General features: G+C 43.1%; 1 protein-coding gene across 2 annotated transcripts in view; it reads right to left on the bottom strand.

The window, feature by feature from the left end:
* ABHD12 (abhydrolase domain containing 12, lysophospholipase) overlaps nucleotides 1-23,427 on the bottom strand; it is a 95,636-nt gene that overhangs the window by 27,055 nt on the left and 45,154 nt on the right. For both annotated transcript variants that reach the window (XM_045979460.1, XM_045979459.1), the window contains exons 2-3: nucleotides 10,255-10,379; nucleotides 701-806 (exon numbers count right to left, since the gene is read on the bottom strand). In XM_045979460.1, the coding sequence (XP_045835416.1) occupies nucleotides 701-806; nucleotides 10,255-10,379 (231 nt within the window). The remainder of the gene's footprint in view (nucleotides 1-700; nucleotides 807-10,254; nucleotides 10,380-23,427) is intronic.

The following is a 23,427-nucleotide window of genomic DNA, read 5'->3' on the forward strand; positions in this document are numbered from 1 at the left end:
TGTTCTCTACCCAGGACCATTAGATACGGCTGAACCTCCTCACAGCCCACACTGGGAAGCCACTCACAGCATTTTGTTTAGAAGCATCTCACATACACAGCAGTTTTCTGCGAGGGCAGAGAGACATCATGGCTGCTGAAAGAGAAACCTAGCTACACAAAGGGGTAATGATGCCAAGCTGCTTCTGAGGGAAGAAAGAAAATGGCACAGAAAAGTTGGTCAATTTTAATTTAGTTTTCAGAAACACCAACTCGTCCATAGGGAAAAGGAAAAAAACATATTCTAAGGAGACAGAAAGAAGTCATAGAGTTTAATTAAGTCCAATTTAAATTTGTGGCTCAAAAAAGTCAATACAAGAAGAGCGCAAACACATCAGTGGCTAGAAGCACTGCTTATGAAAGAAATCCAGCTGTTTTCAATGTCTAAACATCCCCTTCTCTGAGAAGAAAGGGTGTACTCAAATTTGTGCTTGCGCTTCTATGCTCATACTCTTTTTTCCCCCTGGAAATAAGGCTCCCTTCCACAAACAGCCTGGTTTAAAGCCATCGGTGCTTGAAAACCTAAGAACAGATTTGGTGCCATCTCATTGTGCTCCATTAGGATCAAATTTAGCCAACATCTCTGTTTTGGAAACGGAGAGCGGGAGGATAAAAACAAGTGATGATCTTGGACAACACTGGTCATACTGCTGGGCACTCACCAGACTCCAATGGTCACGTCTTCCTCTGGCTCGAGGTAGTAATTACACGTGTGATTCAAACCTTGATCCTGCGGTTTTTTCAAGTCAATGAAATAGGGAACCCTCACTGTGGAGGAGAAAGAGATGGAAACCAGGATTAGTGGGGCAGATGGACACACACATGTACACATGTGCACACAGCAGAGGCGAAGCTCTCAGGAAGTGCCAAGTCTTTTCCAATCCAAGATTGCCAGGTATGCAGGGCCTTCCGGCCTCAGATGCAGAGCTGGGTGAGCAAGCGCTGGAACGCTGTGGGCACACCTGCACATCCTCTAGCAAGGACGAGGTCTGAGTACAGATGGACCCCCTGAGAAGGCACAAGTGAGGGAAGAAAAGATCCCTGAGGGACCTGAGGGACATCCTGGCCATGAGAGAGGCTGGAGATGGGGAGGCCAGCCAGCTCTGGCTAAGCGACAGATGAAGTTGGAACCTGGGTGGTTGTGGGGAGGAGGAACAGTGGGAAAGGTGACAGATGGGTGGCGTTCTGGAGCCAAGGCCACAGGGCTCAGTAACCAAGTGAATGCAGGTGTGAGTTGGTTAGTGGGGTCCTGAAGTTTCTAGTGTTCTCACTTCATGCAGACAGGACAGCAAAAGATGAGGTCCAGGTGCAGGGAATCCACAGAGCCCATCTAGAGTTGAGTGACACCAAATGGAACCGTGCAACAGGAGGTCTACATATAATAGGTCACCTGCCAACAGAGCAGAATTCTATAACGTGCCCACACTATGGAAAATCTAGGGACCATTAGCTGGAGACCAACAGAGACCCACCGCCATGGAGGAATGTCCATGAACTATAGGTAGAAGAACAGAGAAGGAATGAGATCGCCACATATGCTGCACAGTCCAAAAGTTACAGTGAAAACAAGCAAACGTACTCAACATCGTAACCCATATGGGACTCAGAAAGAAATAAAGGAAGACATAAGCCAGGCTGTTACCAAAGTGAGTGTGTGCACACACACACATGCAGGCATGCATGGGCAGGTGAGGGATATTTCCTTTATATACTGTTGCACTTCTACTGCTTGTGGTGAGCATAATGTTTAAAGCTATGTTTAGTCAAAAGTTAAAAAAATTTTTTTGAGAGAGAGAGAGAGCTAGCATGCAAACAGGATGCAGGGGAGGGGAGAGGGAGAGAGAGAATCTTAAACAGGCTCCAAGCCCAGTGTGGAGCCAAGCACAGGGCTCGATCTCATGTCCCTGAGATCATGGCTTGAACTGAAACCAAGAGTTGGATGCTCAATCGACTGAGCCACCCAGGTACCCCAAAGATCAAAAAACGTTAAAAAAAAACCCCAAAACCAAAAACCTGGAGTGCCTGAGTGGCTCAGTGGGTTAAGCCTCTGCCTTCAGCTCAGATTATGATCTCAGGATCCCGGGATCGAGTTCTGAATCGGGCTCTTTGCTCAGCAGGGAGCTTGCTTCACCCCCACCTCTCTGCCTGCCTCTCTGCCTATTTGTCCGCGCGCTCTCTCTCTCCCTCTGTCAAATAAATAAATAAATAAATAAAAATCTAAAAAAAAAAAACCCAAAACCTAAGAGCCTTGAGGTGAGATTTACTCACTTTATCAAATGGCAACTCCCAAAGAGGGTAGTGACAAACAGCAGGATGGTCCTGGCCTCTAACCAATCCCACCTTGTAATGAGGGAGTCACACAACACCGTACAGATTCCTTTGGTGAAGAGAGCAGTTTCATTACATAATCGTACATATCTACATGGCACAAAAGCCAAACGTGCTCATCTCCTACTACCGTCCTGTTCCTAAGACACGGCCTTTGATCTCCTCCCTCGAGGCCTTTGCACTTGCTGTCCTCTCCACCTGAGCACTCTCCTGCCACACACCTGCACATTTAGCTCTCACTCCTCCAATGCCCACTGCAGCTCACTACACGTTTGCTGAAGAAATGAAATACCCACTCATGCTCCTTCCCCAGAAATTCCCTGAGCATTTCAGACCATGCAAGGAGATAAATCCTCCCAAGAGGGCTGCCATTTGTACCTTCAGCTTCTTAATCCACCCCTTCCCCAAGGGGGCGGGGGCTAAATATTTTAGACTTTATGACTTTCTCTCAAAAGAAAAAGGGCCATCAAAGGAGGTGACACCGCACGTCCTGGTGCTCTCGCCATGCCAGACCCGCACGTGCGCACCCTCCTGCAGGGCCTCCTGTGATGTGCACCCCACCGCTTCCACTTCAGAGCTCTTGTTCTAGCAAGCTAGGGAGTTTTACCTTGCTAGAGTCCCACAGACCTGGGACTTGCACCCAGGCAGCCTGACCCCACAGCCCGCACCCTTGACTAATCAAACACGAAGGAAGAAAGGTGAATGGCTCTAATACTAACTGGCCCTCATGTCCTTTTCAGGATACACTGAAAGATACACTGATGTCCCAACCCCCAGCCCATCATATGTGACCTTATTTGGAAATAGGGTGTGCGAATGGCCAAAATTAGCAAGACAGGAAACAACGTGTGTTGGAGAGGATGTGGAGAAAGGGGAACCCTCTTCCACTGTTGGTGGGAATGCAAGTTAGTGCAGCCACTTTGGAGAACAGTGTGGAGATTCCTCAAGAAATTAAGACTAGAGCTTCCCTATGACCCTGCAATTGCACTACTGGGTATTTACCCCAAAGATACAGATGTAGTGAAAAGAAGGGCCATCTGTACCCCAATGTTTATTGCAGCAATGGCTACGGTCGCCAAACTGTGGAAAGAACCAAGATGCCCTTCAACGGATGAATGGATAAGGAAGATGTGGGCCATATACACAATGGAGTATTATGCCTCCATCAGAAAGGATGAATACCCACCTTTTGTAGCAACATGGACAGGACTGGAAGAGATTATGCTGAGCGAAATAAGTCAAGCAGAGAGAGTCAAGTATCATATGGTCTCACTTATTTGTGGAGCATAACAGATATCATGGAGGACATGGGGAGATGGAGAGGAGAGGGAGTTGAGGGAAACTGGAAGGGGAGATGAACCATGAGAGACTATGGACTCTGAAAAACAACCAGAGGGTTTTGAAGGGGCGGGGGGGTGGGAGGTTGAGGAACAAGGTGGTGGGTAATAGGGAGGGCATGTACTGCATGGAGCACTGGGTGTGATGCCAAAACAATGAACATTGTTATGCTGTAAATAAACAAATAAAAAAAAAAAACAACTTATAAATAAAAAAGGAAAAAAAAAAAGGAAATAGGGTGTGCACAGAGATAATCAAGCTAAAGTGAGGTCATACAGTGGACTTCAATCCAGTAGACCTGGAGTCCCTATCAAAAGGGAAAACTTGGACACAGACACAGACAAGGGCAGAGGGAGACAATGGAAAGACACTGGGAGGAGACAGCTGCAGCAGACGACAGAGGCAGAGGCCGGAGTTGTGCAGCTACAGGCTGAGGGACACCACAGACCCCTGGCCACCACCAGAGGCCCAGAGAGGCCAGGAAGGACCATGCCCAGAGTTTCAGGGAGCGTAGGCCTGCTGAGACCTTGATTTCAGGATTCCAGGCTCTAGAAGCAGGAGAGAAAAATTTTTGTTGTTTTAAGCCATGCAGTTTGTGGTATTTGTTACAGCTGCTCCCGGGGGCCAGGGCAGTCATGCTATGGAGGTCAGATTTTACTCTGGCAATGGGACTCAGAGAAGGCTCCTGACCAGAGAGAAGGCTGGCAAGGGCCTCTGTTTTCCGTGCTGTTTCAGATGTGGGTACCTAGTCCTGCAGTCGCCGTTCTGGGACAGTGTCCCATGCTGCGGGAACTGACGGCTGCAGCTTCATGTGCCCACTGACAACTGTGAAGTGAAATGACTTCGTCAACAAAACTCTAAAAAACCCAACTCCATGCCCACTGTTCAACCATACACCAGATTCCCTTAATTCTGCTCCTGAGACTGGAATTATCCACCCCCAGCGCCCATGCCAAACAGAAAGGGGGTGTCATCAAGGGCTGAGGGCACTTGGCTTCCACTGGTTCAGCTCTCAGGCCTCAGCAGGTTCTGTGTTGGGAGAGAAGGTGGCCAAGCTACTTCCACATGACCCCACAGCTCCTAGAGAACCCCCTACCTGTGAAAAGAGTTTGATGAGGATTAGCAGCTAATCCCAAAAGCTTCCAGGCCTGAGAAATCTAGAAACTAAGAAGCCAGATGCTCCTCCAGGAGGACCTCACTCCACAAAACTTCTCTTCCAGTCCACTCTTACTTCTGTTGTAGAAATAACCATGAAAAAGAAGGCAGTGAATGTACTGAGTCCAGCAGATGCCACCCATGTGCCTCCCTTCCCCTGGGCCCTGCCGGAGAGTGAGGTCCATGGTCAGTCCAAGGGGTTAGGCAGCTTGAGAGGAGTAGCCAGAGGAACCACTGGTAACTACCAGTCTGAGTAAGCAAAATGCCACAAAGAGACAGGGTCAAGGGGTGCAGGAGGAGGGTGGCAGGACATGCCCAGGCCAGAACACACATCACTCCTGCTGGCCTGGCACAGCTGGGTACCAGGGCCTCCTGACTTCTGTTATCCCTTGGCCCCATGACCCTCAGGGCTGGAGCAAGGACACAGCACAGGGCCCATAGGCAGCCCACAGGGCACACAGCAGGGGCAGGAGTGAGGCATCTGGGACAGTGACCCAGCCCCTCACTGCTAGCGCTACAAGTTCGGCCTCACATACAGCTTAAGTGTACAACCGGAAACCCAATACACATGCTGCTGTCCCCATAGGCCTGCAAGACACATCCAGCTGCTTTAATCCCATCTCTGGCTTCCTGTCCTTCCATTTTTCATTATTCACCCTCTGACCGCACTGTCATATATTGGCAACCACATACCAACAGGCATGATTTAGAGAGGATCCTGCACAAACAGTGGTCAGTGAATAAATCAGTGAGTATACAACTGAATGGAAAATGACCTAGTCTATCATCCCTCTTTTAGCCCATCTGCAAAATACGTAACAGGGTGAGAGGCTACAGCTACTTGGCCATAATGGACACTTCTAACTGCCTGAGGATTTTAAATGTTGGGCCACCTCTCATCCCAGTCAACTGAAGCACTGAAAGAGGCGTGGTGCCAATAAGAGGGGGTGGGCAGAGGGCTCTGGGTTGTATCAAATTCTAACACTGTTATGGGGGCTGTGGGAGCTTCCATAAGAGAAAAGGGGTAAGAAAGGAAAACAGTCGGGAAATTCCTCAAAAAATTAAAAAGAAAAATACTGTTATGATCCAATAATTCCACTACCAGATATTTACCCAAAGAAAATGAAAACACTGGGGCAGCTGGGTGGCTCAGGCATTAAGTGTCTGCCTTCAGCTCAGGTCATGATGCCCGGATCCTGGGATCAAGCCTGTGTGGGGCTCCCTGCTTAGTGGGAAGCCTGCTTCTCCTTCCCCCATCCGCCCTGTTTGTGATCCCTCTCTCAGTCTCTCTCTGTCAAATAAATAAATAAAATATTTTAAAAAATTAAAATAGAAAGAAAATGAAAACACTAATTTGGAAGGATACATGCACACCCATATTTACTGCATCATTTACCATAGCCAAGATACGGAAGAAACCCAAGTGTCCATGGATAGACAAATGGATAGGAACAATGTAGTACACACACACACACACACACACACACACACACGATTATTACAAAACCATAAAAAAGGACAATACCTTGCCTTTTGTGACAACATAGATGGACCTAGAGGGTATAATGCTAAGTTAAACAAGTCAGACAGAAAAAGACAAATATGATTTCACTCATATGTGGAATCTAAAACAAAAAACAAATGAATAAACAATCAAAAAGCAGAATCAGACCTGATCTGTTTGTAAACAGAGAACAAGCTGATGATTGCCAGAGGGGAGAGGCATGGGAGGATGGGCAAAATAGAGGAAGGGAAGTGGGAAGTACAGATGCCCAAATCTGGAATGAGTAAGTGACAGGGATGAAAGGCAAGGCATGAGGAATATAGTCAATGATACTGTAATCACATTTATGGTAAGAGATGCTGGCTACACTCCTGGTGAGCATAGCCTCACCACGATGTTACGTATTTGAAACTAATGTAATACTGTATGTCAAAAAAACAAAAAAATTTCAAAGGAAAGAAAGAAAGATATCAAGGGTTAAAAGGGACTGCTAAGAGAAAGGAGAAAGAGGATGCATAAGGATTAATATCCTGGAGAATGTTGAAGAGGACTGGCTGGTTTTCCGCTTTAAAAACAAATACATAATTCATATATCTATCCTATTTCCCAAAAAAGGCCCAAGGTAATGTGGAGAGAGGAGCAGTTCTGTGCAGGCCTCTGCACTGAAACATTCCTTCTCACCAAGAGACGGTTCTAGATCCGAGGGCAAAGAACTGCAGAGAAGATATCTATCTAGGTTTCATTACTCAGCCATTAAAAAAGGATGAGATCTTGCCATTTGGGACAATGTGGGTAGGCCTAAAGGGCATTATGTATGCTAAGTGAAATAAGTCAGACAGAGAAAGACAAATACCATAGGATTTCACTTACATGTGGCATCTAAAAAACAAAACAAAGATACAAGCAAACTGAAACAAACAAAAACCTGAAACAGACCCACAAATACAGAGAACAAATTGGTGCTTGCCAGAGGGGGAGGGGGTGGGGAGATGGGCAAAATAGGGGAAGGAGATGAAAAGGCACAAGCTGGGGTGCCTGGGTGGCTCAGTGGGTTAAAGTCTCTGCCTTCGGCTCAGGTCATGATCCCAGGGTCCTGGGATCGAGTCCCACATCGGGCTCTCTGCTCCACAGGGAGCCTGCTTCCTCCTCTCTTTCTGCCTGCTTCTCTGCCTAGTTGTGATTTCTCTCTGTCAAATAAATAAAATATTTTTTAAAAAAAGAAAAAAAAAGAAAAGGCACCAGCTTCCAGTTAAATACACACATCATGGAGATGAGAAGTACAGCAGAGGGAATACAGTCGACACTATTGTAGTAAGTCAGCAGGCTGACTGACGGTGACCACACTTACAGCAATGAGCACTGAGTAATGCAAACAACTGTCAAACCTGTGTTGCACCCCTAAAATTAATATCCTACAGTTTGCCAACTATACTTCAATTCAACAACAACAAAAGTCATCTCAACTTCAAGACCACAAAATACTGGGTATCACCCAACATCACTGACACTGGAATCTCACTTTCGAACCCGAGTAGTGAAGAGTGCATATACTCATGTCTATGTCTAGAGACTCAGACAAAAGGAACCAGCAGGAAATGGACAGATAAGCAACAACATTAACACTTTCCTCAGAATGACTTTCATTTACTTCTTCACTGCCATTCAGGGATTTTCCATTCATCTTCTGTTTTTGGAAAGCTCAAGTAGTTTTTGTTTATGAAAATATTTTTAAAGTAGAATAATGCCTTAAATCACATGGGCTATGCTTTTTCTATAGCTTATTTATCTGATGTATGAATGTGATTTCAGATAGATTTGGTGTAAACTTGAGAATGTATTTTTTTATTATGTTCTGAGGCCCAAAAGACTGTTTAGACTTCCTTTAGAGTCCAAATGGAAATCTACAGGATCAAGACTCACATTCTGAGGAGACAAAAATGGAGGTGCTATCCCAACACACTGGCCCTCCAGCCCCATGGGCTGAACCTGCCCCCCGTTCCTCCACAGGGCAGGCAGCACAGATAGTTAACCAGACAATCTCCTTTAAAAACGGCTACAGGAGGCGATCCCACTGCCACACAGTGGACATGTGGAAAAAGGGTGAGCGACTGGCATCTCCTTGTGGGTGTGCAAGGGCCTGGGCTAAGAGAACCCAAAGTTCTGCTCCTGTGCAACACCCTACCATTTCATGAGGAAACCAACTGAGGAACATTTGTGGGCTGTGTCTAAAGTAGCCCAAAAGAACTGATCTGAAGAAAAGCAATTCAATTCAAATATTTGCTGGGACCCCACCATAGGGCAAAGGCACCTGCCCAAGGCACCTTAGAGGCCTATAGAGTTGGAAAAGTCATTCAGGGTCCATCCTAATGTCTGCCATCAGGGTATCTACAACCCGGTAGCTTCGTGTTTATATTTAAACCCAAACTCCCTTCTGTGCTGGACTGACCATGGACACTTAAAGGTTAAAGTCAGAAAATCAAAACTCCCTTGATTTTATTATGTTGTTAGTTCCTTTTAAGTTTGTGCCTCTCACGCTGACAAAAACGTAAGGTAAATTCCTCAAAGTTCAGCTACGTTTCCATTAGGAAAATCAAATGCCTCTTGGTATACTACAAATATTTCACACATTTTAAGACACCAAAGGAAAAAACTTACTTCAGATTTACAAAGTATTAAACATTGACCTTACTAATTCTCTTCCTCATCCTACTGTTCCTCTTTAGAGCAGAAATGCCCTTTTTGGCCAGTGACTTCCTAGTTTCTGTGATTAAGTCCACTGTAGACTTCATGAACCTGAACTCGCATGCCCAGGCACCTTCAGAGCCTGGAGCACACAGAAGAGGGTTCTGGAGCCTTGACACACCTGGCCCCAGTACCACTCCTCACCCTGCTTGTCCCAGGCCACAGACACACGTGAGCCATCTCAGCACCTCCTGTCTGTCCTCCCCTCATCTTCATGCTCTTCCTTCCTCCTCCCTCCTCTCTACCAGCAACCCTGCTGCCTCTTCCCACAGCATCAGCCCCAGTTTTCAAATCTCTCCTTCCAAATAGATAAGGTCCAAACCTACTCTTTGCAAACCAACAGCTAAAAAAATGCACAGAGCCCACCTTGACTGGTTCAGATGCTGCCCATACCTGCACACCAAGCTGAAGGCCATCGCTTATGGAGTACCTGCTGTGTGCCAAGCACCATGTTCTATCTTCAAACCCTAACACTCGAAGACCCAGCCTCTTCCCTCCTCGCCTCATCTTGTAGGTATAAAATGATGCTCCTTAAGAGGATTATTCCCAACAGTTATGTACCTGTGAACCCTCTGCCTTCTACTTCCTAAGCTTGAGACTTCTGGACCTTTCTCCTCCCACTTGCACAAAAGTAAATACACAGCATGGAAAAAAAACCCCAAAACAAACCACCTTTGGAACACACAAGGTCTAAATGAACTCAGGGAGACTACAACACCTATAGAGTCAGTATATAATTCCATAGAAACCAAAGCATGTTGGATTGATTTTTTTTTTTTTTTAAAGAAAATAGTCCTAATTATTTTTGTTTAAGGTGGTCACCTTTCAGGGATCAACTTTTCCAAGGACAGTGAGCCTCCTAGATGGCACAAGGGCAGAGGTCCTCCAACACAACACTGTTAACATCCTCACCCACTGCCACTAAAGGAGGACCCCCACCAAGCAGGCGTTACCTTTGCACACAACTGTTAGCCCCGGAGGGCAATGCAGTCCCTGCAGCAGCCTGTAACGGGGAACGGACACAGGGAACTTCCTGGATAAGAGAAATGCTCTATTTCTTGATCTGGGTGGTAGATATAAAAACACGTAAATCATCACGCAAACGAACTCTCACTAAAATTCAAGGCAAAGTGGGCACATGGTACTTACCGAAATTCAAGAAAATCAGTTTGGCCTGTATCCCAGGACATAGTTTGATGAGAAATGGAATGGCAACATACAACCCCAGAATACAGAGAAGTATCTTCCTCAGTCGGAACCACAGTCCCTTTCGCCTGCAAGAGAAGATCAATTAACACATCAAAGACTGGAGGTACAATTTTGCTCCCATTTATTAATAATAGCATTATCAAAATTGGTAACCAAAATTCACATGTCCCTTTCCCCACAATAATTGGGCCAGTAATAAGACTAGCCTCCCACTTGCTTCTGTTAAAATAATTATTTTAGACAGTCTTTCAATCTGAGCTTAGAACTCTATTGCAGGTGCAGGGGGAGAGTACACAGCTTCTCCTGAAAGCTAGTGGACTGTCCTGATGATATCCTATGCTCGCCCTGTGATCAGAACACAGCATAGACCTCAATCAGCTCCTCAGCAAGTGCCAAACCTGACATCAGAGAGTAACAGCAGCTTCATCTCGGGAAAGTGGCTGGCTCTAGGCCTCATGATCTCTGTCTTGCAAGCCAGCCACAGGCATGGGCTGCCCGCAGGCTCCTTGTGGGAGGCTGAAACATCAAAAGAACCTGCCCAACCGGGTCTGGGGAGTGAGCAGGGGGCTGACAAGGAGACTAACTGACACTGCCTGTCCCTGCATTCCAGCCCACATTCCATCTGGCACCACCGGAGGGAGGCCCCTTCTCCAGGCAATGCAGGCCAGGTCTCCAAACCCTCTTCTAAGCCCACCCAGGAAAAAGACTTTCTCATCCTATTCCTGATGACTTTCCAAAAATATTCCTAGTCCAGAAGATTCTAAACTTCTTGGACTAAGGGTTTCTCTACAACTAGAAAACAGAAGACCCCAAAGAGCTTCTGTTAACGTGGCTTATGTTTACGACAATTCGTCATGTAAGAAATTAAAACAAAATTTAAAAATATTTACTCATTTATCTAATAATAACAAGAAAGCCATTAAATGTTAATATAATTAACATTTGTTATTTAAAAAGTGACTATATTTTCCAATACAAAAACTTTTAGTGACAAGAGAGGCATTAACATTTTTACAAATTTCTTTAAGCCAGGCAGCTTAACAGAACACAGATGGATTACCATCTTTGTGCTACCAAACTGTTGCGATACCACATGTCTGGTAGCATCTGGAAAACTCTGAGAGAATGAGGAAAAAAGGCAAATTATATCTTTGGGTTATTACGAAAATCATTTTGACCTTGAACACACTCTGCAAGGATCTTAGGGAGCACCCTTGGGAACCGCTGCTCTATGAACCAAGCCTAAACCTGAGTGAGGCTAAGTATTTCTGCACTATTTCCAAAATAACTATTTAAGGCAGTTTTAAATATATACCTGGAATGCTGACATATACAATAATATGGATGCATCCCAAAAGCATTCTGCTAAATAAGACAGACATAGAAGACTATGTACTGTATGATTCAGTTTATCTAAAATTCTAGAAGAGAAAACCACAGGGACAGACAAACAGAATAGTGGTGGCTGGGGATAGAGGGAGATTGCAAGGAGCACAGAAAACTTTCAGAGTAATCAAGATAATTTCACCTGGATTGTGGTTACACATTTGTATGTGTAAATAATACCTCAACAAAGTTGATGACAAACATGGATATCTGACGGTGTAATTAATTCATTCATTCACCTGGTTTACTCAATGCTAGCTAGCACTCTTTGGGCAGCAGGCACTAAGGGAAGCAAAGGAAGGCATCTGCATCCATGCCGTGCTCCCAGCTCAGTAGGGCAGACACAGAGCTCTGAGGGAGGATGCATGCAAGGTGATCTGAACCAGTCTGGGCTGCCAGGGAAGGGGCCACTGGGACAAAACACTAAGTTAGGAATATAGGAGTTAACTAGATGATGTGGAAGAACAGTTTAAAATGGTATCTTAAACTCCATGCACAATCTGCCCTTCCAGTGACGAAGGGTATACAACACTGTGGTTAAGGGTGCTGGCCCTGAAGTCAGATGATCTAGTCCAATATCCAACCTACCACTTAACTAGCTGTGCAATCCTGGACAAGTCACTTAAACTCTCTGAGCTGTGGTTTCTTCCCTGCACCGAGGGCATAAAAGTGGTACTTCCTTTCTGGGGCTCCTGGAAGGATTACACGCAGTAATGCATATAGACTGCACACATGAGTTCCGGGTCCACAATATAACTAAGCTGTCATCACCATCTTCTTATTCTCATTAAGGGAAAGAGCAGGGACTGGGCATAGTAATGGGCCTGAAAGGGAAGGCTGGGCACAATGTGAGAGCTCCAAAGAGGCCAGGAAGAATTCGGGACTTCATTCTAAGAGAAAATGGAGAGGCCCCAAGAAAGAAAATAGTCCGCAATCAAAAAATGCACAACCATCAAACGCCAGATGGAAAGCTCAAGCTTGGGTCCTCTGCTCTGGCCACATTGGCCATTCCTATGTCCCTTGCACAATCTAGTCACTCACCCTCCAGAACCTGCATAAATCTGGCCATTGTAAGGTATTCAAGCTGCTTGATATTTTATGTCCTCAGAGCAAGGAAAGCATATGTCCACACAGAGACTTAATGAAAAACATTCCTGGGGGGCACCTGGGTGGTTCAGTCAGTGGGCATCTGACTCCTGGTTTTGGCTCAAGTCCTGACCTTGGAGGTCATGGGATTGAGCCCTACATCGGGCTCTGTGCTCAGTGTGGAGTCTGTTTGGGGTTCTCTCTTTCCCTCTCCCTGTGCACCCCCCCTCATGTTCATGCTTTCAAATAAATAAACAAATAAAAATTAAAAAACAAAGTAAAAAAAAACCCACAAAAGTTTTATTCAAAATAGCCACTGAGATAATACAAACGTCTATCAACAGGTGAATGGATAAGTAAACCATAATTTGTCCTTAGAACAGACTACCACACAGCAAGAAAAAGGAGCCGGCTATGGATACATGCAACCATGTGGATGAACTTCCAAATAACTATGCTGAGTGAGGGGTGCCTGGCTGGCTCAGTAAAAAGAACATAAGACTCCTGATCTCGGGGTCATGAGTTCGAGCCCCACAGGGGAGTACATTAAAAAATAAAATTAAATTTAAAAAAGAAAAAACCTATGCTGAGTGGAAGAAGCCCAACAGGATGGCCAGGACAGCAACAGACTTCTGCTTTGATATATCATTTCATCTAAAAAGTATTCCTGTTCATTAGTAAAACCAGCATTGTCTTTTCTGTGCTATTTCAGGGTGCTGCTTCCTCCACAGACAGTGGCTTTTCATCTTCCTCATATTTTGAAATCGTGTATGTAAGACAGAAACTGTCTGCTCCTTATAAAGTTAAAAGAATTTACAAAGAAAAAACAAGAGAGAAGGAGGATATAAACAACATCTGGAAAAATATATCATTTTCTTCATTTCTTCTTAAGTAATTATTACCTACTTCTTGTGACAATTTCATTCATTTTCTCAGAAATTCCTTTAGTTGCAAACCTCACTTATTGCTGGTAGTGTTGTTATTAATGTAGTTACTCCCTGCTAGAAGCAATCCTTGTTCCTGATTACTAGTAAGAATGAATATTTCCCACACAGCTGAGTAAAGTGTCACCTCCATTTAGCACCTGCTTGCGACCTGGAGTAATCAGAGGCCCACCTTTTCCCACACCGCACATACCCACACAGTGAGGAACAACTGTGGCCATAGGCTGCACAATGGCTCAGTGTGCTTGTCTTTAAATGTTACTCATATTATCAGTACCATAAACAGATAACCACAATCACTTGCCAAGAAATAGAAAAGAACTGAAAAATAAATACAATGAATGGACTTAGGCTACAGCCTATCAGCTGCATTCTTGGACATGTATTCAAGAGAAATGAACTTATTTTCATGCAGGAACTTGTACATTAATGTCTACAGCAGCTCTATTGAGAATAGCTCCAACTCAGACGCCTTTCAAGAGGTGAGTGGATTGGGCGCCTGAGTGGCTCAATCGTTAAGCGTCTGCCTTTGGGTCAGGTCATGATCTCAGTGTCCTGGGATCGAGTCCTGCTTCGGCTCCCTGCTCATTGGGAAGGCTGCTTCTCCCTCCTCCTCTCCCCCGCTTGTGTTCCCTCTCTTGCTGTCTCTCTCGCTCTGTCAAATAAATAAAATCCTGAAAAAAAAAAAAAAAAAAAAGAAGTGAGTGGATAAACTGTCCATACTGGCCATGGAACACTACTCAGCAATAAAAAAATAATGAATTACTGATTGTGAAACAACTTGGATGAATGTGGGAATTATACTGAGTTTTAAAAGTCAATCAATCCCAAAAGGTCACATACTGTGTAAGTCCGTCTATAAAAATGTTCTTGAAGTGACAAAGTGATAGAGATGGAGACGAGATTAGTGGTTGCCCCAGTTTAGGGATGGGAGGGAGGAGATGGGTGTGGTGATAACAGGATAGCACGAAGGAGCCTGGCAGGGGTGGTACAGGTGAGCACCTTCATGTGGTAGTGGTTCCACGATGCAACACGTGTAATGAGACTGCACAGAATTACACACACACACACATACACACACACAATGAGTGTATTTTTAACTCATGGAATCTGAATAAGCTCTAAGGATTGCATCAGTGGCAATCTCCTAGGGCTGATTTTGTACTATAGTTGTGTTGGATGTTACCTCAAACTGAAGGAGGTTGGGGGTTGGGAACACTGGACATTACTGTATATTTCTGTGCAATTCCTATGAATCGATAATTATTTTGAAAAAAATGTAAAAAACAAAACAAAACAAAAGCAACATAATGGGAAAAAGTAAAAAAAAATCTAAAAAACAAAGTAAAATATAAGTAATCATTAATAAATCTGACCAATTTACTGGATTTCATGTTATCTCAATCTGTTCAAGTATATATTAGCCTAATTTTCACAGAGCATACAGCAAATTCTAAGGAGTTCAGTAACTTGCTTCCGGACAAGAAGCCTAGCATAGTGTGTGGAGGCTGGCCAAGGTGACCTCTGTACCCACATTCCTCCAGGCCCACTGAGCATCCTATCTACCTTCAACCTGGTCTTTCCTTCTGGAAAAGAAGCCCAAATGAGAGCACTCAACATGCAGTCTGAGATTTTCTCTTAAATGATATTAGATCTTCAGACATTTTCTGACAAGAGACATTTTAACAATTTATTCTAGAAAAGGACATTTTGTGTAATTTACAACTTCCTGTTGCCTCCTACAGTAGATCCCAAAGAATCCATGGCTGAACTGGTTGGTAAGGATGTGAGAGGGACCAAAACCTGTACCTCAATGAGAGGGAGTGGTAGAGAAGGGCCAAGGAAAGGCCAAGGAGTCTGGGGAAGAAAGCCCGGAACCCACAGCGAGATATAGGGAGGCTGCAGGTTGACAATGAGCCAGTTCCAGTGTGGTACTGCTGAAAGAACATACAAACAGATCAATGGAACACAGCAGTGAGCCCCAGAAATAGAGCCACATAAATATAGTTAACTGATCTCTGACAAAAGTGTAAAAGTAATACAATGGGAAAAAAAGAGTCTGCACCATATTACAGATGGTGCTGTAATAACTAGACATCCACATGCAAAAAAATGAATCCAGACACAGACTCACACCCCTCACAGAAATGAATTCATAATGGCCCAGAGAGCTAAACGTACAATGTGAAGCTATATAACTCCTATAAGATGGCAGAAGAAAACGTAGGTGATTTTGGGCAGGGTGATGACTTGTTAGATACCACATCAAAGGTACAGTCCACCAAAGAAATAATTGATAAGTTAGACTTTTTTATTAAAATTAACAGCTTCTGCTCTGCCAAAGATAGCATTAAGAGAATGAGAAGAGAATCACCTGGGTGGCTCAGTCGGTTAAGCATCTGCCTTTGACTTAGGTCATAATGTCAGGGTACTAGGAGTGAGCCCCACATCTTGCTCCCTGCTCAGTGGGGAGTCTGCTTCTTCCTGTCCCTCAGCCCCTTCCCCACCTGCTCATGCTCTCTCTCTCTCAAGTGAATAAAATCTTAAAAAGAGAGAGAGAGAATGGGAAGAGAAGCCATAGGTTGGGAGAAAATACTTGCAAAAGACATATCTGATAAAGGACTATTGTCTAAAATAGACAAAGGACTCTTAAAACTCAACAATGAGAAAACAACCCAATTTAAAAAAGAGCAAGAGGGGGCGCCTGGGTGGCTCAGTGGTTTAGGCCTCTGCCTTCAGCTCAGGTCATGATCTCAGGGTCCTGGGATCGAGCCCCGCATCGGGCTCTCTGCTCAGTGGGGAGCCTGTTTCTCCCTCTCTCTCTGCCATCTCTCTGCCTACTTGTGACCTCTCTGTCAAATAAATAAATAAATAAATAAATTGGGAAAAAAAAAAAAAAAAGAGCAAGAGACCTAAACAGACATTTCATCAAAAAAGATATATAGGGGCACCTGGGTGGCTCAGTGGGTTAAAGCCTCTGCTTTCAGCTCAGGTCATGATCCCAGGGTCCTGGGATTGAGCCCCATATTGGGCTCTCAGCTCAGCAGGGAGGCTGCCCCCCACCGCCCCGCTTGCCACTCTTGCCTACTTGTGATCTCTGTCAAATAAATAAATAACAAAAGGATAAATATTCTGTAATTCCACTTATATGAGGTACCTAAAATAGTCAAATTCATAAAGATAGAAAGTAGAATACTTTCAGCTCAGGTCATGATCCCAGGGTCCTGGGATTGAGCCCCATATTGGGCTCTCAGCTCAGCAGGGAGGCTGCCCCCCACCGCCCCGCTTGCCACTCTTGCCTACTTGTGATCTCTGTCAAATAAATAAATAACAAAAGGATAAATATTCTGTAATTCCACTTATATGAGGTACCTAAAATAGTCAAATTCATAAAGATAGAAAGTAGAATACGTTTACCAGAGGCTAGGCGGGGTGTGGGGTGGAAAGGAGGAGCTAATATTTAATAAAGCTTCTGTTTGAGATGATGGAAAAATTCTGGAAATGGATAGTAGTGATGTAACAATATGTGAATGTATTTAATACCACTGAATTATACATTTAATGGTATATTTTATGTTAGGTATATTTTACACCAATTAAATAAAAACCAAGTGCAGGGAATACAATAAGACTAACAAAGTATGTCCATGTAGGTTTTACTCCAGAAGCATGAGGATTGGCCACAGGAATACTGGCCAATACTGGAGGATAAAAGAAAGGTACTGAAAAGGTTAATAAAGCTCAACATGTAGTCCCAATAACAAAGACTTAATAAAGAACATGCCTTCAAGATCATATTCATATCTATTGCAAACCAGTAATCAAAAACAAGCAGTACTGAGGAGTACTATCACTAGAGAGAGATGATGTTCACTATCAGAGCGATTTAACACTGCTCTGGATGTGTAATTTAATAAAGCAAGAGAAAACAGAGTATAACCATAAAAACTGGAAGAGAAAAAATAGTTGATAGCTGTCTTCAGACAAAATCCAAAAGACTTAACTGAAAAACTATGAAAACTTAATGAGTGAGGGATGCCTGGGTGGCTCAGTTGGTTAAGCAGCTGCCTTCGGCTCAGGTCATGATTCCAGTGTCCTGGGATCGAATCCCAATCCTGCTTGGCAGGGAGCCTGCTTCTCCTGCCTGCCACTCTGTCTGCCTGTGCTCACTCTCTCTCTCTCTGACAAATAAATAAATAAAATCTTTAAAAAAACAAAACAAAACAACTTAATGAGTGAAAAGGTGGCCATTTGCCAAATAAATGCCAATCAATAGCTTTCCTACATACCATAAATTACAAATTGAAATATGAATTGGAAAAGGTCCATACCACAATTAGAAAAAATAATGTTTTTAATTCTCCAATAATCGTCTTCGCAGGAAATGAGAAAACTATGGAACTTTTACAGTCAGGAGTATGAAGTTAAGACTTGGTATAATGATGAAGTTGTATGTTCCTTTATGAGAAGATTTAATATTTCAAGGTATCTTTTCTTTTTGATGCTACTGTAACTGGAACAATTTCCTTAATTTCATTTTTACTGTTCATTGTGAATATATAGAAATACTACTGATTTTGTGCAGTTGGCCCTTAAACAACATGAGTGTTAGCTGCACCAACTCCCTTTGCAGTCAAAAACCTGATTATAACTTTCTTTGCTGGGGGGAGGGGCCAAAGGAGAGGGAGAGAGAATCCCAAACAGTCTCTACTCCCAGAATGGAGCCCAATGAGGGCCTGGATCTCACGACCCTGAAACCATCATCAGAGCCAAAATCAAGAGTCAGACATTTAACTGAATGAGCCACCCAGGCGCCTCTGACTTAAACATTTCTAAAAACCTGATTAAAAAAAAAAACCTTTTGACTCCCTGAAAACTTAACTACTAACAACCCACTACTGACCAGAAGCTATACCTATAACATCAACAACCTATATTTTGCATGTTGTATGTATTATACACTATATTCTTATAATAAAGTAAGCCAGAGAAAAGGAAATGTTAAGAAAATCATAAGAAAACAGTACCGTTTTATGAAAAAAATCCATGAATAAGTGGACTCATGCAACTCCTGCATTTTTCAAGGGTCAAGTGTATACTGATCTTGTATCCAATAACCCAGCTGTAGCTTACAAATTCTAATAGCTTTTTAGTAGAATTCTTATGGCTTTCTCTATATAAGACTATGTCATTTGCAGAGGCAGTTGTACTTCTTCCTTTCCAATCTGGAGGGTATCTACAACTTCTTGCCAATTGCTCTGGCTTGAACCTCCACTACAACGAATAGAAGTGGTGAGAGTAGGGGCACCTGGGTGGCTCAGGTGGTTAAGCATCTGCCTGCAGCTCAGGTAATGATGTTAGTGTCCTGGATCAAGCCCTGTGTCAGGCTCCCTGCTCAGCAGGAAGTCTGCTTCTCCCTCTCCCTCTGCTGCTCCCCTCTACTTGTGCTTTTTCTCCCTCTCTTGCACTGTCAAATAAATAAAATCTTAAAAAAAAAAAGAAGTGATGAGAGTAGACATCCTTGTCTTATTCTGGTTATTAGGCGGAAAGTATTCAGTCTTTGTCATGTATGACATTAGCTATGCAACCGCACAGGGGATGTCCTTTATCAGGCTAAGGAAGTTTCCTTCTATTTCTATTTTGTTGAGTGTTTTATCACGAAAGGGTTGGACTTTGTCCAATGGCTTTTCTGTGTCTACTAAGATGATCATGTGGTTTTTGTCACCTATTCTATTAATATGATATATTTCATTAATTGATTTTTTGAATGTTAAGTCAGTCCTGCAGTCCAGGGATAAATCTCACTTATTCATGGTACTTCTTCATATTGCTGGATTGAGTCTGCTAGTATTTTGTTGAGGATTTTCGCATCTATATTAATAAGAAATACTGTTTATAGCTTGGTTTTCTTGTGACGTCTTTGCCTGATTTTGGTATCAAGGTAATACTAACATATCGAATAGACTGAGAAGTGTTTCCTCATCTTATGCTTTTTTGGAAAATTCATGAAGAATTGGTATTAATTATTCTCTAAATTTTTGGCAGAATTTACCAATGAGGGCACCAGGGTTTGTTCTTTGTTTGTTTGTTTGTTTTAAACTACTTTAATCTCCTTAGTTGTTACAGGTCTACTCAGAGTTCCTATTTCTTCTTAATTCAGTTTCAGTAATTTGTGTGTTTCCAGAAATTTGTCTACTTCATCAACACTATCTACTTTAGTGGCATACAATTGTTTAAAGTATGCCTTCACGACCCTTTATATTTCTGTAAGGTCAGTAGTGATGTCCCTACTTTCACTTCTGATTTTAGTTATTTGCATCTTCTCTTTTGTTGCTTGGTCGGTCTACCTAGCTTGTCAGTTTTGTTTCTCTGTTCAAAGAACCAACTTTGGGTTTCGCCAATTTTTTCTACTGTTTTCCTATTTTTTATTTCCTTAATCTCTGCTCTACTCCTCATTATTTCCTTCTGCTTGTTTTAGATTTAGTCTAGTGTTGTTCTTTTTCCAATGTTTTAGGGTAGGTTAGCTTATTGATTTGAGTCTTTTTAAAATTTTGTTATTTACAGCTATAAATTTCTAAGTAGTGCTTTCGCTACATTCCATAAAGTTTTGGTATGCTGTGTATCCATTTTCATTCATCTTGAAGTAGTTTCTAATTTCCCTTGTGATTTCTTTGATCTGTTGATTATAAGTGTCTGTTCTCATGGAACTGACTCTTACTATAAGGAATGCAATTTAAATATATGAAACACTGGTTGCTGCACTGACACTGGGAGGCTGAAAACCTTATCTAACAGTGTCACTAATCCCCTTTGAAATTCACTGAATTTATTTTATTACCCACTAATGAATGGGCTTATAGCTGCAGTTTGAAAAACAACTCTACATGCCCATATTATCATGGGTCAGGGCAGAAAGAGGGAAGGACTAGAGAGAAAGCGAGGCAGTAGAAGCTGCCCCTGGGAGTGGGAGAAGGAAGTCTTATATAATGGATGCAGCCTCAGATGCCACTAGGGACCATGCAAGTAAATGGAAATACAGTAAGTGGTCTCTTCTCAGATCATGGGACCAGAACATCCCTACTTAATGGCAGACATCTCCACTCCAAAATAATTTTGTACCATTTCTGGTGGTTATCAGTCCCTATGCTGCACTGCATAACGTGGCTCCTGGAGCTGCTGTGCCCACACCCCTGTAGAGGGGCAGCGGGCAGCCTAGGTGCAGGAGGTCGGGTGGGCTTCCACTTCTGACAAGACGGGCAAGCATGTAAGAACTTGAGGACCTGTTTTTCTTTCTTTAAACATGTTTTCAGATAATATCTGGACCAGTCTTCTCCCATTGCTTCTGTTGTCTGACTCATAAGAATTTTGAAATTGTGTATCTCTGCAAATTTTTAAGTTGACATCTGAAATTTGTTACAAGTTTAACAGGGTGCCTGGCTGGCTCAGCTGGAAGAGTATGCAACCCCTTATCTTGGGGTCATGAGTTCCAGCCCCATGTTGAGCACAGAGATTGCTTTTAAAAATAAGTAAATAAAATTTGTTATAAGACTAAAAGTTATTGGGGCACCATGTTGGCTCAGTGGGAAGAACATGCGACTCTTGATCCTGTGGTTGTGAGTTCAAGCCCCATGTTAGGTGTAGAAATTACTTAAAAATAAGACAAACAAACAAACAAAAAGTAGGGGAACCTGGGTGATGCAGTTGGTTGAGTGTCCAACTCTTAATTTCTGCTCAGGTCATGATCTCAGGGTTATGGGATTGAGCATAACATCAGACATCAGACTCTGCATTCAGCAGGGAGTCTCCTTGGGACTCTCTCTCCCTCTCCCCACGCTCTTTCTCTCAATCTCTCTCTCTCTCTCAAATAAATAACCTTTAAAAAAAAATTTAGGGGCACCTGGGTGGCTCAGTCAGCTAAGCATCTGCCCTCAGCTCCGGTCATGATCTCAGGGCCTGGGATCAGGCCCTTCGTCAAGCTCCCTGCTTACAAAGGGCCTAGGCTTCTCCCTCTCCTCCCTACTTGTGCTCTCTCTTGCTCTCTCTCTCAAATAAATAAAATCTTAAAAAGAATTTTTTTAAGGGGTGCCTGGATACTCAGCTGGTTGGTCATCCGACTCTTGGTTTCAGCTCGGGTCACAGTCTCATGGGGTCCTGGGATCGGGCCCCGCCTCAGGCTCCCTACTTGGCAGGGAGTCCGCTTAAAGATTCTCTCCCTCTGCCCTACCCCCCCACCTCGTAAGCACTCTCTTGCGCTCTCTCTCTCAAATAAATAAATCTTTTAAAAACAATTTTAATTAAATAAAAGTTGTTAAGTTTTATAAATAGGAAATAATTTTTAGTATATAGTAAATATTGATCATTTAATATATATAACTCTCTCAAATGTATGCAACAGAATTAAAATACCATAGTGATTTAATGTCTACTATCATCCCCTCTGAAAATACATGAATATGTCAATTGTTAGGTTAACAACCCGTGTCTTCTTTTTTCCTTGAACTTACATTCCCATTTTGCTTCCCAGAGTGTTATCTTAATGTAGTATATTTTATGTTTCAAACCATTTGTTGATATTCTTGTTATATCGCTCTTGAACAAAAATACGTGTATAAACAAAAAAATTTAAATCTCTGTACCATTAGAACTGTTTTCTTCTGGATGGAGTTATCATTACAGTTATTAATATATACATTAAGATGACAAATGCACATCTAACTGAGATGCATTCCACTACTTTTGCAAGTACATCCCATGTCTAGACACATAGTACTTTTTGGCAGGCAGGTGTTACTAGCATTAATTCTATTTCTGTTTTTGGTTTTTAAAATTGTAAGTGCTAAGGACATTTTCAATCAGCAAATGGGAACTGAAATTTAGTACTCCCGCCACTACCTTTTAATTCCTTCAAGGTTACATGCCAAAAATCATAGAGTGGCAAAAAATTATTTTTGATGAATTGGCAGCACAATTAAGCCCCTTTTAATATTTGTTGACAGCCAAGAATTTGACACCACCCGACCTGCAAAATAATTTTTACACCATCATTAGACATTCACTTATTATTTCTCAGCTTTTACCAAGATCTGAGCCCTTTTCCCCACTCAGCCTCAACCTTGCCTTTAGCAAGGATCCCAAGAAGTCACTTCCCCCACCCTGATAACTGATCAAGCCTCTCATCCCCCACCTTTGATGTCTCAGTCCTTGTCCTGCCATTTAGCAAGAATAAGGCCGATTTAGCAAGAATCCCTCCATACTTGATAATGTTTGTCCTCCTAGGAATTTTCCATCCACTGATTCCCTTAACTCTATTTTGTTGGCTATAAATCCCAAGCTGTCTCCTCAAAAGGGATTCCACACAAGACTGCACATGAAACTGGCTCCCACCTGGCTCTTCCTTTTGTCTCCTCCATGTCTCTGTCCATCCCCCAAGCCTCTCCCTTCCACTCTAGCCCCTCACTTCCCTACAGTCAGTAGGACTTCAGGGACTGCCTCCATCAGGGGCTCTCAAGGGATTCAGGAACCAGCAAAATCAACCACCGGAGGCCTAAGAGAATTGGAAACAGGCTGGATATTCTACCCCCTCAGTTGATCTTTAGAAATACCTGGACTGCTGCTTGGTGTTTCCATAAGGTCCCTCACCCAAGCTTCCATCTACAGCCAACATTACACATCAGGGGAGATGACAATCTTAAAAGCC

The sequence above is a fragment of the Meles meles genome, chromosome 15 (assembly GCF_922984935.1).
Source record: "Meles meles chromosome 15, mMelMel3.1 paternal haplotype, whole genome shotgun sequence".
Classification (NCBI taxonomy): Eukaryota; Metazoa; Chordata; class Mammalia; order Carnivora; family Mustelidae; genus Meles; species Meles meles.